Here is an 18198-nt window from a genome sequence, read left to right as displayed (position 1 = left end):
AGCTAATTGGTCAGTGCAGCCATGTGATGTCCTGTAGGCTGTTGCCACCATCGTCATTTGTTGAAGGATTGTGAGAATGTTGTATTCAGAAATCCCATCTATACTCCATTCATATATGTTGTTGGCATTATATGAATTTTGCAGGATGTTGGGTTTTTCTTCAAGAAGGATATCTGGATAAGTGGCTCTGGAATAGTATAGTTTTTGTGGATTTTTCCAATTGGAAATTTGGTTTTGTGAAGAAGAAGGTTGATGTAATTTGTTTAAAGTCAAGGGTTCTTGAGGTTCTCCTTTGGTAATAGTGCAAGCTGTTTGACTAACACTTGCAGAACCTTGGTTATTTGACCCTTGTTTGGATGGTGGGGTAGAGAAGGATTGTTCTATTTTGGCTATCCATTTTTCTAATTGGGTTAAGGGTTTGTTTTGAAGCTCTTTCTGAAATTTGGTTGGTATTTCATGAGGCTTGAAAATTGGGTTTGATGAAGAAGTGGTTGTAGAAGGATTTTTAAGAATAGGTTGGGTTAAAAGATATTCTCCAAGTGCTTGGAAATACTTGTTGGTGTAGTTGTTTTGCTCATAAATTCCCTGGATGTCCTTGCTATTAATTGCTCCTTCATCCTGGATATTTTTGAGCTTGAATGGCTTGGCATTTATTTCCGTTGACTTGTATGTGAAGGTCATTGACTTGGATGGTGGAAGTTGTGCTTGGATTTCTCCTTCAGCTGTTTGCCACCTTGTTACCACATTTGTTGTTTGCGAAAAAGGATAATCAATCCCTTTTCTTTGTGAATATACTTCAAACCAATCGAAGAACTGAATATGTTGTTTTGTTCTTCTTAGAAACCCATAGAATTCTTCTTGTATCTTTTGTCGATTCTGTCCCTTGTATTTGTCAAAGAACCACATTCTTTTTGAATAATTGTTGTCAGCATAAAATTCTGTTCTGATATTTTGTTTGTCCAAAGAAATCACCCTTAACTCATCAAGTTGAGGACGATTCTCTGTTATTGAAGAATATGTAGGAGATCTAGGAATTCCTTCTTGCTCCGCATCATCAGAGGATTCATCTTGGGCCTTTGAAGGAGTAGGTCTGCTAGCTGCATACCTTGCTTGTGGAATTTTAGAAGAAAGATCTAGGTCTTGAAGTCTGGTTGAAATGGAAGGGGTCAGCGGTCTGTCTGAAACTGACCTTCTTCCTGTCGAGTATCTAGGCATATCTATACCAATTGTTGATGAAGATGATGCCCTGAAACTCATGGATCTGTTGAATTTGATTTGAACAGCTCCAGAAGCAAATTGTTGGATGCTTGAAACTGATGTATTTTGTATTGGATCTGCTGGAGTTACCTCGGGAAGAACCTAGCTTTCTGGTAGTGAGATTTGGTTCCAAGTAATAGATCTTGGGAATGTAATCCTAGATCTGGCCAAATCTGTTTGGAATAGGACTGTTTCTCCTTTTTGCAATGTCTTTAAGGCTCCTGTCCTGAATGCTGAATTCATAACTTTGTATTGAATTCTATAAATGATAGCCACAGGAAGAGTCCCAGTTTTGACTCTATAATTGGCATTTTTTATGTTTAAAGTTAAAGTATCTAGAATATTTTTGTCTTTTAAAGAAACTGTAAAGTTTGGAAAACAATCAAAGTATACTGGTCCTCCACAAAGGCTAGTTTCTGCCATACCTAGGAGGGAATCATTGAATTCTAAGAATCTGCTATCTCTAAGACAAAGGAGTAGGGATGTATCTAGTCCTTCTCTAGTAAAAGGTTTAGCTGCAATTTGTATTAATCCAAAATGAATGTAATTGTATTTTTCTTTATGTTTTTCTATTGTTCTTTTGGATAATAGTTTGATTTCTTCATGGTCAGCATCTAAAGCTATAGTTTGTTCTACTGTTTTGATTGTATAATCCGAGGTGGAAAACATCCATTTTCTATCTCTTTCGTATATATCAGTTTGAGTATATTTTGGAATTTCCCAATTGTCTATGTCTTGATTGACATCTCGTATATGAATTTCTTCTTTTAGTTTGTTGTTTGAAGAAGAACTAGAAGATGCAGAATTTGTTCTAAAAAAGGAAGCCATGTAAAAAGACAAGTAAAATTAAAAATAAGCTTAAATAAATGAATAAACTTTATAATCCTCTTCCCTTTGGCACAGAATCCTTCGGGATCCATGGAGGATAAACTATTTTTCTTAATCAAATTATAAAGGATAGTGTGAAACCTACAAGAAAAGATCTAACCTTTTGAGAAGAATTAACTATGCATGACGACCATATTTCCATCATATTAAAGATAGTAAAAATAAACCTACGAGAATAGATCTAAATCTTTTGAGAAAGATTAACTATACATGACGACCATATTTCCAAACAAAATCATAAGATTGATAGTAAAAACCCATTTTCCCTGGATCTGATCTTGTGACACTTCCCCGTCTTGGAGTACGTCCCAAGAACCTAAACGCCCCTACAGAGCCAAATCCCATGGTCTTACCTGGACCAGACGTTGGCACTTACTAGATCCATGCCATTCAATTAGATCCAAAGTCATGATATCAGAACTATCAAAATTATAATAAGCTTGAGTACATTAGATGGTAATCACGAAGTTAACCAGTCTCATCTAATAAGATCTAAACTTGTAGATCTACACTATCAGTAGCATAAATAAGAAAGATGGTAATCACGAAGTTAATAAATTTCATCAGGAAGATATAAACTTGTAGATCTACACTACCAACATCATAATAAGTAAAGAAAGATAGCCATCTCCCCACTTCCCCCTCTGGCTCTGGGTAGCTTTAAAGAAATATTATTTTATTCATTCTTAAAAAATAAAATAATTATTTTTAATTTTTCGAACTCGAACTTGACTCGAATTTGAGTCGAGCTCGAGCTCGAGATTTAAATTGGCAGATCGTCGGCCTCGAGTTCGAGTTCAAACTTGATAAAATTAAGTCAAACTTAGCTCGATTAGGCCAAAACTCGACTCGACTCCGCTCGTTTGCAGCCTTACTCAGAAATGAAATCTAAAGACAAAATAACCGGTGAAGAAAGTGCAAAAATAACAGAGGCAAGGACGTTTAATTTACTCATAAGAAATTCTTTGTTTGGCTTTAGTATCAGAGATCAAATGACAAATTAAAAAACTGAGTGACCTGAAACTACATATTTACAGCTTAAGCGATCAATTCAGTTACAAGTTAGATGATGAACAATGAAGTATTACTTCGATTGATTAATTAGTGTTTGAAAATTTTCTTTTTCAATAAAATCTCGTAATCGTGGCAAAGATATGTTAGCTCTAAATTTATTACTTTAAATAATTACAACGAGGGGACATACGACCTTGCCTCGGAATTTGAAACGATATCAAATGTAACCAACTCAAAACTACGGCAAAGTTATGTTAACAGCATATGTTCATTCCTAGAAATAAATAAAAGGATGAAATATATGACCTTATTTGAGCGTTTGATACTATATAACAACAAACACACATCTTATCAGTCTAGATATATCTTTTACTTGAGAAAACAAGCGGGAGAAAGTAAATCTAACACTAGATTGGGTAGAGTCGAGTTGACCACTTCGAAACCATGGGAAATGCATAATTGAACACCTTCAAGCAAAGCCTCAACTTCGACCTCCCTATATGTGCCATAGCCATAGAAAAAGGAGAATGCAATCAAGCAAGTGGCCATGTCATCTCCTGATAATCAGGGGCTTCCCAAGAGAGGTTCATCCACATTCAACACGCAGTATAGAATAAGGGGAATTTCTACTATCAGCAATCTAAACTTTTGTTTACAGGCCCTTAGTCTCGAGACCAAACCCTTGTGCAGATGTTGATTATCTTGAGTTTTAAATTTTTGTGAAGGAGTTAGCTATAGAAATTGAGGGCAAAAGCATTGAAACTTTATGACAAATTTGTGCTTCTACGCTCACTGTCCTTCCAACCTTATTCCTTGCTCTTCACAGTTCCCAACCTAGTTAAGAAGTAACTGTATAATGCACTGCCTCTATGTATAATTCGAAAGAGGTTTCGTATTTTATACATTTCAAAAAAAGTTATAAAAAAAAAAAGAAATGTTCTAAAAAGCTACTAATACTTTTCACATAAACTTATAAACTATGTAATAAATATTTTAGTATATCATGCTTTTTGAACTATACTTTAATTTTTGAGAAAATTTTAAAATTTGTGTAACAATAGTGAAATATCTTCTATTGATAATTTGTGAGGACTCGAAAACTTTTCACATTTTACTCGTTTTAACTACATTGCATTTTATTCATTTAATTACTTATTTATTTGTTTAATGATTTGACAGATGTGACCCTTAACTAATTTGTAAGCCCCCTGCGTTAGGGTTGCCGATAGCTTTCTGGAAGAGAGATTTTCGCAACCTGCATTAGGGTTGCCGCTGCTAGCCTCCCCATGGCTGCCCTTCGGCCAACGGCTGAGGGGCATGGAGGCTCGCCATCCGCATGAAAGTCTTTCTCGCAGCTTTTTACTCAACCAGATGATTCGCCTATACAACTCCACCCAACGACGCCCTACAAAGGTGAGGCAGCGGTAATATTCACCAAAACAGATATGGAGAAACTTGCTGCTCCTTATCGGTGGACACTGGTGGGAAATTCTCCCATGGTCGGCCAGCTCCGGAGGAGATAAAGAGGTTCTTCACAACGCTAAACTTGAAGGACCATGTTGTTGTTGGGCTCTTGGATTACCGTCACGTGTTGCTGCGGTGTTCGGCCGAACCAGACTTCACCAGAATCTGGACGAGAGGGATTTGGCAAATGGGTAAATATCCAATGCGTGTATTTCGTTGGACAACGGATGTCCACGTCCACAAGGAATCCTCATTAGCTCCAGTATGGTTTTTGTTTTCGTCTCTACCAGGTCACTTCTTCGACAAACACTCGCTGTTCTCCATCGTTAGTCAAGTGGGGAAGCCATTATTCTTAGATGCAGCGACGGCTGCTGGTATGCGGCCGAGTGTGGCGAGGGTGTGCGTGGAAGTGGATCTGCTGATGCCGCTATGTCCGAGGGTTTGGGTAGCGGTGGAAGGTGCAACTGATTTTTGGCAAAACATTGTCCCTGATGAATTACCAGCGTACTGTTCTGGGTGTTGGAGACTGGGACACTCGGTGACTAATTGTAAGAGGAAGTCGGTGGAGCAGGGGTCAGGGAAACAAAGAGAGAATGCACGCCTGGTGCAGCAAGGTCCAGTCGTGGCACCTCCCTCAATTGCCCAAGGCCAAGAGCAGCCTGTTGTTGTGGCAACAGCGCTGATCCAAGAGGGGCTACGGGATCAAGTGCGGCAACTTCCCCTGGCCGCTGATGCCGCTGACCAGAACCAATCACAGCTGCAGCAGGTTCGGGAGATGGTGATCAGACGGCAGGATATTTACGACGCACGAGGTCAAGTGGAGTTCCCTCCACCAGTGCAGAAGGCAATCGCGGGTCAGGCAGCAACAAGAAGTGAAGAAGAATTGAATCAGGAGTTCGTGTCCTCTGAGGAAAGCGAAGTTGAGGAGGTAAATGGGCATGAGGAGGATACGTCCGCCCTGCCAAACAAGCAAGAGGTGGTGCGGATAGCAAACGAGACAGGTGAGGGAGCTAGGCTGGTTGTCCAGGGGAGGAGTCAGCAGGCTGATCAGGTGCAAATCCATGGCGGTGAAACACAGGGGCATGAAGGCACCCCGAGATTATTCGAAGACAGGGAGTTGGAGTTCGAACAAGAGGAGCATGAAGATATGGACGACACTCGGCCTACTGATTTACCCCAGGTAGCGGGTAATTTGTCGCCAAGGATGGTTGTTGTGCCTGAAACCAGTTCAGCATCATTGGTGGTGGAGCTAAACATTGATCACCCCGGCGACGGTGGTATGGGGTTCAAAATGCCCAGGGGACGGGGGGCTCGGATTCATTTTCTATCCGATAGGCAGCTCAAGTCAGTAACAATTACTCATAACTCTTTCCAGGCTCTCCATCATGATTAATGTGCTTATATGAAATATTAGGGGAGTATCTAGGAGACCAAATATGTATAGGTTGATTAAATTAGTACGATTGCATGGTGTTCAGTTTGTGGCTATATCAGAGCCAAAAATGCACATCTCTCATAGTGATTACATCCGCATGCGGCTATCTTTTGATTCGATAGTGGTTAACCTGACGGGGGACCTCTGGGTTTTCTTTAGTCATCCTTTTAGTTGTTTGGTAGTTGGAAATTCTAGTCAGCATATTTTGTTGTCTGTACAACACCCGTGGTTGTCGGGTCCTTTGCTTTTTTCTTTTGTCCACGCGAAGTGTTCAGTGGAGGAACGTCGTGATTTATGGAGCCAGTTACTTGGGGATAAACCTGTGGCCACGCCTTGGTGCATTGGGGGGAGATTTCAATGTCATAACGGCCCCTCACGAAAAATGAGGAGGCCGGCCTTTCGTCGTGTCTGAAGGCATGGAGTTCCTGTCATTCATGGAAGAGGCAGGGGTTTTTGATGCTGGATTTTCGGGGCCGAGCTTCACATGGAGCAACAATAGGAGAGGACGAGCGCAGATATGGAAACGGTTGGATAGATTAATACTCAATGAAGAGTGTCTGGGTGTAGCCTCGGCGATCTCGATCGTCCACCTGGCCAGACATCCATCGGATCATTCCCCGCTAAAGATCTCGTTTGCTTCCAGAAGGGACAATAAACCGCGGCTATTCCGTTTCTTAAATGTATGGACCACAAGACCAGATTTGATGGAAGTGATTCGACAGGCTTGGAATATGGAAGTGCAGGGATCCCCCTTCCGGATTCTATGCTCAAAACTATTGGCGGCTCGAAAGGGTATTCAAGGGTGGAGTAAACAGTCCTTTGGTAATATCTTTGATGCGGTAAAAGAGGCCAAGGGCGGGTTATTGAGGGCCGAGGGTGCAATGGTGCATGAGGACTCTGAAGGGGCACAGGTGGAGCTCAATAAGGCCCATGCGGAGTTAAGACGGGCTCTAGTAGTGGAAGAGCAGCATTGGCGTCAGAAGGCTAGAGTGACCTGGCTTCGTAGTGGGGACCGAAATTCCAAGTACTTCCATGCGGTGGTTAAGCAGCGGAGGGTGCAAGGAATGATCCACAGAGTTAAGAGGACCAATGGAGTGTGGGTGGAGGACAATGATGGAATAGCAACAGAGGCAATTGAATATTTCTCTAACCTATTTGCTGGTGATACTAGTTCAAATTTGGATGGGTTGCTAGGTTTAATTCCATCCTTGATTATGGGGGAGGACAATATGATCTTGGAGGAGGTTCCGACCTTGGAAGAAGTTAGGCGTGTGGTGTTCGCAATGGATGGGGAGAGTGCCGCGGGGCCGGATGGCTTCACCGGGAAGTTCTTCACCTTCGTTTGGGACATCATTGCTCAGGATGTTCACAAGGCCATAGTGAGCTTCTTCTGTGATGCAGAGTTTCCCCGGTTTATCACTTCTACCTCCATTGTTCTGATTCCCAAAGATCCGAATCCCCAGGATTTTTCTAAGTTTAGGCCTATTAGTCTTTGCAATTTTTTCAATAAACTAGTATCCAGGATCCTGGTGGAACGGGTAGCCCCGTTTTGCCGAAAATTATCTCTCCTCAGCAGACAGGTTTTGTTAAAGGGCGGAACATCACAGATAATTATTTACTAGCCTAGGAGCTGATCACAGGCATTGGCAAGAAGGCACGGGGAGGCAATGTAGCGTTGAAGTTGGACATGGCAAAGGCGTATGACCGGATGTCTTGGACCCATGTGATTCATGTTTTGCGGAAGTTTGGATTTGGGGAGCGGTTCATAGATATGGTGTGGAGACTGCTAACGAATGTCTGGTTTTTGATTATTATCAATGGGGTGTCACACGGGTTTTTTAAATCTAGCAGGGGCTTAAGACAAGGGGATCCCTTATCCCCGATGCTGTTTGTTATTGGGGCGGAGGTGTTATCACGGGGTTTAAATAACTTGACTTGACAAGTGGGTTTCGTGGGCTTTCGGGTCCCAAGGGGTTGTCCTACGGTGACACACCTAGCTTTTGCAGACGATGTGATAATTTTCTCGAATGGGTCTACTGCTGCGTTAAAAGCTATTATGCAAGTCTTGGGGGAGTATCAACGGTTGTCAGGGCAGCTGCTGAATGCTCACAAATGCGGATATCTAGTTCATTCGTCACTGTCGTCCGCTCGCAGAAGGGTGATAAGTGAATATTTAACATATATTTTGTACAAAATTGGTATGAACTTTTGGTATGTTTTGAGAAGATTAAAGCCATATTTGAACTCTTTTGGTGATAATTGCTTAAATATTGTTTAAGTGTTCAAAATTTGATAAATGAGTGGATTAATGCGTTGATTTTGTGAAATTGTGAAGGTTATTGATGTATGAAATTCATGCACGAGTTGAAAGAAATGTAAGGATCATCCGGAGTACAAAGTACAAAAGAAATTGGGAGAAAAAATGTAGAAAAAGGAAAGAAATGAAAAACTGGAAATTTGATCAACACGGATCCGAGATCGGATCCGTGTGAACAAGGGGCGATCCGAGCCCTCGTCTATACTTCTGGAGCAGTGTATCCGAGGACAAATGATCCGAGCTCGGATACCCCTCGGATCTGAGGCTCGGATCTGCCTCTCTCTTCAGCAAGTGACACAACCGTTTTTCTTTACCTTTCTCACAACTTTTCCAACTATTTTGAGGGACAGAAATCGGTGGCACATGCTTCTACAACAAAAGGGAAGACCAAATGAGTTGTAGACAAAAGGAAACATCATATCTTTGACTTCTTTTTACAAAATCTGAGTGGAGGAAATTATGAAGTGAGAGGAATAGACTTTCTACCACATTTTATGCATAAACACAGGGGAGAAGCATAGAGAACCATACGTAGCTAGTTTTCCTTCTTGTAACTAGTTTCTCTCTAGCTAGGAGTTCTTGGAGAAGCATTTTGGAGTTTTCACTTGTAATCATCTTGTGCAAGAATATAGCAGAAATTGGAGGGTTTCACCATCAATTGGCTAAGCTTTCTTTTATTTTTCTTGTACTTGTACTTTAGGATGTTTTGCATTAATAAACTTGTGAGTTTGATTGTTATATCATTCATGAGTAGCTAAACTTCTTTATCTAGGGAGTAGATGAAGCTTATGGCTATATGACATGAATTGAATGTGATTTACTCTTGTTAAATCTTGAATTAACTTGTCTATTTATGTAGTGGTTATTACTTGTTATTGATTGATCACCAATAGCATGCTTATAGTTGTTATTATTCAATGAGAATTGATAGCAGCAATGGCAAAACATGAGTAGAGCTTAAGTTGTATGTTCATGAAAATAGAGATACACTTAAGTGGATTACTTAGCATTTCATGAAAGAAAACAGAGTAGAATTAGTATTTCACCATGAAAATAGGGAAAACTAAACTACTCTAGGCCATTTCATCATGAGAATGAGACTTGGTAATTTTGGAAATGAATCTCTGGTTAAACAAGAATAATAACAAGAGGTAAATCCATTCATTTGTATTGTTTATACCATAAGTGGAATCTATATCCCTAGATCCATTCTTGAGTGAAATTTCTCCATTAGCAATTAGCAATTATTAAATTAGAATTGCAGAATAGATTTGTAGACATTTGTAAAATGATTTCTCTGCTCAAATTCATTCAATAGTCTAAATAATAGAGAAAACAAGGGCTTAGTAATTGTTTAAATTGCTCCTCGTGGGATCGACCCGATACATACCCTACATTACAGTTTCGGCCTGTATACTTGCAGTTAACGGGTATAAAAATCGGATTTAAACTTACATTGATATAAAAATCCCGTCAAAGGGTGATTGAGAGGGTCACGCGTTTCTCACGACGGGCTTTCCCATTTCGATACCTTGGATTTCCACTATATATCGGACGGTGTAAGGCATCATATATGGGAGAGATAGGTCAGGCGCTCGTGCAAAGAATTATGTCCTAGAAATTAAAGCTTCTCTCTACGGGGGGAAAGCTAACTTTGATCAAGCATGTGTTGATATCGATTCCAGTGCACTTGCTATTGGCTGCGGTATTACCGGCCTCGGTGTTCAAACTACTGGAAAAGGTCTGTGCCAACTTCCTATGGGATGCTTCAGATGACGAAATGAAGTATCATTGGATTGGCTGGTCTCATTTATGCTATCCGGTTGAGGAGGGCGGAGTGAGCCTTAGACGGTTACGTGATATTTATAAGGCCTTCTCTTGCAAGCTATGGTGGCAGTTTCGGGCTGGGTCATCACTCTGGGTGAGATTTATGCTGGCTAAGTATTGTAGAGACCTTCACCAGTGCCAGGTTCAACTGAGTAGATGCGCCTCCGGTACTTGGAGGAAAATGCTAAACATTAGCAGGTAAGTAGAGTTTTCTCTAATCTGGCAGGTCCAGGATGGTGGCTCATGTCATTTCTGGTACGATAATTGGCTGGGGAATGGTGCACTGTTCCTCAAAGCTACGGTGATCCCTGCTCTCTCGTTCAAAGATTTCATTATGAATGGGAAATGGAGTACCCATCTATTATCGCGAGTCCTCCCCTGGATTTACTTCCTTCTGTATTGCTCCACTCCGTCCCCCGAGGAGGGCGTGCAGATGAGCTCATATGGAGTTTGACGTCGTCTGGCAAATTCACTCTTGCATTGGCTTTCGAGGAGGTACGCCAAGCCCGCAACTCGTTGTTCGTACATTCCCAAATCTGGCATCGTCGAATCCCGTCGAAAATATCCGTCTTCATACTGCGGTTGCTGTGTGGGAGGTTGCCATTCCCCGACGTCTTGTGCAGGATGGGGTTTCAGATGCCTTCAAAATGTTTGTGTTGTCCCAATGGAGCAATAGAGACGGTGGAGCATGTTTTTTCTGAGGGACAGATTGCTAAAGCGGTATGGAACTACTTTGCTAGCATGTGTGGGCTTACGCAGGTAGGGTCATCACTGAGGGCTAGGGTAGTGGCTTGGTGGATGTCACCACCGAGGGCAGAGAAAAGGCGACTTTTATTCACAATAATGCCTAGTTTCATTTGCTAGCACATTTGGAGGGCGAGGAACGGAGCAGTTTTCGAAGGTACCAGGATGCAACCGGCTAATATCTGCCAAGGCGTTATCTCAAATATCACGTCAGGTTTGGAGAATCACTTTAATATCAAGTTGGGGTGGGTCTCTTTTTCTCAGCTATATGACTGGTCTGGGCAACAAGGCGGCGGCATTAGAGTGGAGATCGCGAGGTGGAGGGCAAAAGAGACGGGTTGCCTAACGCTGAACACAGATGGCTGTTCCAAGGGCAACCCTAGATGGAGTGGCGGCGGCGGGGTCTTGCGAGATTCTTTAGGAAGGCCTATAGTGGCTTTCTCGGCGTTCTTTGGTAAAAGGTTGAGCTTGCACGCGGAGGCCCTTGCTTTGCTAACTGGACTTCAGTTGTGTGTGGAGAGGGGGTTCGCCAATGTGGAGATTCAATCAAATTCCCAGGTATTGGTGGGAATACTTCAGCGTCGTTTCAGGTGCCCGTGACGGATCTAGAACGAGGTGGATCAAATCTGGGAGCTGGTAGCGGACGTAGCACGAATTTCTCATTGCTTCAGAGAAGCGAACCGAGTGGCAGATATTCTTGCCAATGTGGGTGTCTCTCATCAGCATCAGCCTTGTGTTATCTATGAACACATTCACACGTTCCCAAAGTTGGCAAGAGGGGAGGTTCGTCTTGACAGGTTGGGCATGTCATCGGTTAGGAGGCTAAGAGGGGCAAGTGTGATAGTAAGGCGTGGTGGGGAAACTTTGTAGTTCTGGCTCTTTTGTTTGATGCATTAAATAAATAAAAAAGTCAATTTTTCTAAAAAAAAAATGATTTGACAATGATTTTTAGTCTTAATGATCTTTTTTAATTGTTACATGTGGAGGTTAGTAAGTGGGGTGACTATGACTTTAAGTGAGGTGTGTTAGGAAACTTTAGTGAAAAGAGGGAGTCTTAGTGCAAAAAAAGAAATTTTTGGGGAAAAAGATATTTGGTGCAAGACATCATGAGAATTGGACAAGTGGCACACTAGGAACCAAGTCCTTTATAAGACTTCACCTACCAAGCTCTTTTCTTTTCATTTTCAATTTCTTGTCTTCCACGAGAGAGAGAGAGAGAGAGAGGCCGAGAACTCTTAGGAAGAAAAGGGGTCCAACTCAAGTTCCAATTTTGCCTAGAATTGTGGGAAAAAGGAAGGGAAGACTTTGATTACTTCACTTATCCTTGGTTTAAACTTGGAAGGAAGAAGATTTGGTGGGTTTGTGGGTTTATTTCATCTTGTTTGGTGGAACAAAGAGGTAAACATGCTAGATTACCTTTTTTTTCTTATGTTTAAGATAAGTTGATCTTGTGGGTTTAAAGACTAGAACTTGTGGTGAATCCTAGAAGTTTCCCAAGTTGTTGATTTTGAATTTGATGCTTGACTTCTTGAGATGACAACTTAGGGTTTGGATGTTTATATGTAAATTTGGTGGCTTTACTTGTTAAGATTTATAGTTATATATATCTAGATGGGGATGAAGCCTTGTGGATTTGTTAGAAATTTTTGGTTAAAAATTGAGTGATTAGTTGGATAAATATTGGAAAAAATTTTGGGAAAAATTTCTGTTTGCTGGCCGAAAATAGGGACTGGAAATTTCAGCTTGGATTTAAAATTTTTCATGATCATTTTAAACTAAATTTTTCTTGAAGCACTCTATAAGACTTTAAATTACAAGTGTGCATTGGATTTGAACCAAAATCATGGACTTTAAGTGGTTTAAACTCCATTTTCTCACTGTTTTCTTGGCTGAAATTCTGCTCAAGTTGGCTGAAGAGAGAGGGAGAGAGGTTTTATGCAGCTTTTCTCTTGAAGTTGTGGGGTGAAATTGTTATATTAATGCCTTGTACACTTGATTAACATGGCTGATGGATTTGAGCGAAATATGATAAGTCTAAGAGGTGAAAAACCTCACTTTTCTCTGTTTTAAGTGCTGGATTTCCGGCCTAGAAACAAAACTATTTTGGGCAGTTTTAAGCCCTAATTTGTCGATGAAAATGAAATATTTTCGCACTACCTTTTCTTTGAATCATTGACCTAACATGTACATGGATTTCCCCCTTGAATTGAACAAGAAACTATGCATTTTGGGGAGAGTTTGTGAGTGAGAAAAATCTAAAAACTTGAGATTTCTTAGTTGGGACTTCGAAGTATTTTCGTTTAAATGTGTGGCTTGGAGTAGTAGATCTTATTGTACTCTAGTTATTTGCTTCTAGGACTTGGAAGTGAGCCCAAAGTTGCACCCGAGACGGACATTTGAACTTTACTTTAAGTGTGAGTGTTCTAAGTGCTTGTGAAGTGTTTATGTGCCATATTTCCTTGCTTGAATGATATGTTTGCTTGGTTGAGATACTTGCCGTTGAATTGATATTGTTTGTGCAAGGATGTACCTTATCATACAGGACCCTTCATGGTTAGATTCCTGATATTTGTATTAAATGAATTGCTTTACTTATACTTGACTTGATGGTCATTTGGGTTGTTATCCATTCGACTCCATTGCGTGCTTGGAGCCCCAAACTCCATTAGCTAGTTGGTCGAGTCGAACCAGCAAGGGTTTGATTGATGAGATTTATGAATCATGGCTCTTGTCACTTGAATTTGAATTGGAACCTGTACTTGAGTTCTTGAACTTGATTTGGAACCAATATACTCGACTATTACCCTTCTTGAATTTCACGTGCAGGTCCGGTAGGGGGTTGAACGGTGATTGGAGAATGACGTGAAACAGTAAATTACTTGATAATATTATGGAATAAAGTTAAAGGGATGTCAACGGAAATCTTGACGGAAATCTTGAATTTTGATTAAGCTACTTGAACAAGTTCATGAGAGGCCCGTATCCTTTTAAATGAATGTGTTACTGCTTAATTGAAGTGTAATTGCTCTATCTGATGGTGGTACATTCTTTGTGGCTTGTGTATTATATTATTGATTGCATGACCTTCTTGGAACCTCATTGAGCGAAAACTGACCCTTTTAGTTTGTTAGGGTGCAGGAATTTGGGCAATTGATTGCGAAGAGCCGAGTTTTGTCTAAATCTTTTGCTTTTGTGTAATAATATCAACTCTCTAGTTTTGTTTATGACTTGTAAGTTTGAAAACTCGACTTTTGTAATTTTGAGCTAGTGATATATCTTAAGATTGAAGTGATTGTAATTTTGAGCTAGTGATGTATCTTAAGATTGAAGTGATCACTATCTAATGTATTTGTTGAAGAATGGTTCTTGTTAATGTCACTTGGAAATGTGATTCTTGCTTTTGAGGTGGTTGCACTTGTAACCAAGGTTTGTGAGTAAGTTAGTGATTGAATCCTGATGAGAGTTTTGAAGGCGGCCCACCAATCTCTTTGGTTCGCCTTAGGGGGAGGGAGGGTCGTCACATAATAACAATAGATTTCCACATATGAACATAATAAAGTGATAAAGTTTTAATAAATTTAATTTCTGATACACAAGAATAAGAATTAAAAGTGGCTCAATGTAGCATAATTCTTAAAAATTGTAGTAATTTTACCTGTACTTTTAATTTCATTACTTTTAGCTATATTCCTACTCTTCACGCATGATTTTATGTATGTGATTTTACCAAACTCATATTTTCACATTGAACTTTTAATTGTACTTTTGAACAAAATAATTTTGTACGACACAAGTTCGTATTATATTTCATTTTATACATGCCCGATATCTTAGTAACTATGTTCCCAACAAATCAAAGAAGGTAAAATATAAAACAACACTTTGTATGCTGAGAGGCGTTTCCAAATTTCTTTTTACTCGGGAAAACGAAAGCTAATGTCCATATACGCGTCAAATGAACGTCTAACTTCACCGTTTTAAGTTTATGGAACTAACTTCTTTGCTCCTTGTTATAAATTACTTTTGGTTTGCATGTTTACAATGTCTGACAAAATCCTGAAAAATTACTTGTTCATTTCACTATTTCAATTAGAATCTATAGACTTGATAATATCTTTTTAATGTTGTAGATCAACATAATATCAAACTTTATATTGATTTCCTTATGGTTATCTTTTGTCTAAATACTAATTTTGATTTACAATTTCTTATTTTCTTGCTTAATTTTCCCCTTTTTCACATATTCAGGTTTCCTATTGTCGTATTTTAGGCTTGTCTTAAGAAAAAGGCGCTTTTAAATTGTCAATTTTCAATCTAAAGCTTCAGATCTGTCTTTGTATCTTTTAAATTAGACAAATTCTCGTAGTTCCATGAAAGGAAAGAAAGACTAGTTTTGTTAAATAATTTATAATGCATTCAAGTATAAGAACACATGTCATAGATTTGTAAACCTTAATAAATGCCTTTCTTGCGCAAAAGTTCATATTTTTCGTAAACAATAATTTAAAAAAACCTTTAGTGTTTGCTATATAGTTACTCAACACCAGTTATTAGCATAGGCCTTGAATAACAATGACACTTTTATTATACCTTGATCTTATAGGGTAAAAGAAATTTAAATTCAAATGCTGAGTCATGAATATGAAACCAATCCATTAAAGATTTATATTCACATAATCTCATTTAGTTTTAGTTATCACTTCATGGCAGGAATGCGACATGTTTAATATGAGAGTAATAAATTTTTTCGGATGCTTATGCCTAGTAAGCCAAATAAATGTTGCAACATTGTGTTTTACCAAAATCACCTCTTCTTTGTTTTCTTGAATATGCAAGGTTAAGCTATGTTTGACACTGTTACACCCTTATATATATAATCACAGCTAATCAACTATGTTTGATAGAGTGTTGTTATTCATATTCTAATAGCAGCAAACAATCTTCCCATTCGTGATGGATCTGTGATTTTTGTGACGTATATGCAATGCTTTTACAATCATGCTGCACATTTATAAATGTTTGTTGTTGATGGTTGCCAGGAATTTATCGCTACTGGAGAGGTTGGAACACCTGAAGCTCTCATTTGCGCTGCCTGTTGGTGCCATACAAGGTTCCGTCAAATTGTTGAGTTCCAGGTACCAATACCCGCCCCTCTTCCGCCACATGAAAACCCTGAGATTCAAATCCCAGCTGAGCCAGTTGTGGAGTTGCAATTTGCTGAAGATGCACCTAATAGTCCCCCACCAGTTGAGGAAAGCTTTGAAAAAGATCAAATGTAGGTGATCTTGAAGAATCAAATGGGTAGAGTCGAGTTGACCACTTGGAAACCATAGGAAATGCATAATTGAACACCTTCAAGCAAAGCCTCAACTTTGACCTCCATATATGTGCCATAGCCATAGAAGGAGGAGAATGCAATCAAGCAAGTTGCCATTGCCATCTCCTGATAATCAGGGACTTTCCAGGAGAGGTTAATCCACATTCAACAGCAGTATAGAATGGGGGGAATTTCTACTATTAGCAATCTAGACTTTTGTCTATAGGCCCTTAGTCTCGAGACCAAACCCTTGTGCAGATGTTGATTATCTTGAGTTTTAAATTTTTGTAAAGGTGTTAGCTATAGAAATTTAGGGCAAAAGCATTGAAACTTTATGACAAATTTGTGCATCCGTGCTCACTGTCCTTCCAGCCTCATTCCTTGCTCTTCACAGTTCCCAAACTAATTAAGAAGTAACTATATAATGCAACCCCTTTGTATAATTCGAAATAGGTTTCGTATATTATACATTTCAAAAAAATTCTAAAAACTAAAAAAAAAAGAAATGTTCTAAAAACTACTCATACTTTTAACATAAACTTATAAACTACGTAATAAATTTTTAAATATATCATGCTTTTCGAACTATACTTTAAATTTTGAGAAAATTTTCAAATTTTTGTAACAATAGTGACATATCTTCTATTGATAATTACTATGGATTTCTACATATGAACATAATAAAGTGATAAAGTTTTAATAACTTTAATTCCGATACACAAGAATAAGAATTAAAAGTGGTTTAATGTAGTATAACTCTTAAAAATTGTAGTAATTTTACCCGTGCTTTTAATTTCATAACATTTAGATATACTCCTACTCTTCACGTATGAATTTATATATGTCATTTTACCAAACTCATATTTTAGATTCAACTTTTAATTGCACTTTTGAACGAAAAAATTTTGTATGGTACAAGTACGTATTATATTTCATTTTATACATTCCCTAATGCATGCCCGTTATCTTAGTAACAATGTTCCCAACAAATCAAAGAAGGTAAAAAATAACACAGCACTTTGTATACTGAGAGGTGTTTTCAAAATTATTTTACTCAGGAATACGTAAGCTAATTCCATATATGCATCAAATGAATGTATAAATTCACTATGTAAGCTTATGGAACTAACTTCTTTGCTCCTTGTTATAAATTATTTTTGGCCTAGATGTTTACCATGTTTGACAAAATCTTGAAATATTACTTATTCATTTCACTAGCTCAATTAAGATCTACAGACTTGATAATATCTTTAACTGATGTAAATCAACATAATATCAAACTTTATATTGATTTCTTTAAGGTTATCTTTCGTCTAAATACTATTTCTTATTTTCTGTTTTTCCCCTTTTCACATGTTCAGGTTTCCTATTGTCTTTTTTTAGGCTTACCTTAAAAAAAAGGTGCTTTTGAATTGTAAATTTTCAAACTAAATCTTCAGATCTGTCTTTGTATCTTTTTAATCAGACAAATTAATGAGGAGGGGCTCATGGCTGCTCAAACTTCTAGTGCTCAGGTCATGCAAATACCCAGTGGTCCAATTACAAGAGCGCGTGCTAGGAGAATTCAAGATTCACTTCAAGCTCTTGTTTGCACGATTCAAGAACGAGTTGGTGATGACTTGAGGACCATTGAAGGATTACATAATGGAGAAACTACTCTCTACACTTTCCTTCAAATGGAAGAGCCAAATGAAGACTAGTTCATGGCGTACTAGCTTGCTAATTAGGGTTTTAATTACCATTATTAGTTGTTTGTTAGCATTAATAATTTCGGTCAATTTATCCTTCACTTTGGCCGAATTTAGAGTCTTAATTTTAGTCCATTAGTAGTTAGATATTTTCACCCTAAATGAAGGGCAAGGTCGTCCATTGGACATTCTAGGGTTTGAGTCCTGTAAGGCTATATATAGCCTAGGTTTTCATTCATTAAAGACA

General features: G+C 38.9%; 1 protein-coding gene across 1 annotated transcript; it reads left to right on the top strand.

Annotated features, from left to right (window-relative positions):
• Positions 1–6474: 6474 nt before the first annotated feature.
• Positions 6475–16225, top strand: LOC140036371 (uncharacterized). The gene is made up of 5 exons (XM_072077755.1): positions 6475–7546; positions 10061–10400; positions 10499–10961; positions 11211–11504; positions 15986–16225. Exons 1-5 carry the CDS (start codon positions 6475–6477, stop codon positions 16223–16225), a joined length of 2409 nt encoding a protein of 802 aa, XP_071933856.1.
• Positions 16226–18198: the final 1973 nt, after the last annotated feature.

Source organism: Coffea arabica, chromosome 2e (assembly GCF_036785885.1).
Source record: "Coffea arabica cultivar ET-39 chromosome 2e, Coffea Arabica ET-39 HiFi, whole genome shotgun sequence".
NCBI classification, from domain to species: Eukaryota; Viridiplantae; Streptophyta; class Magnoliopsida; order Gentianales; family Rubiaceae; genus Coffea; species Coffea arabica.
This window is presented reverse-complemented; position numbering and strand designations above follow the sequence as displayed.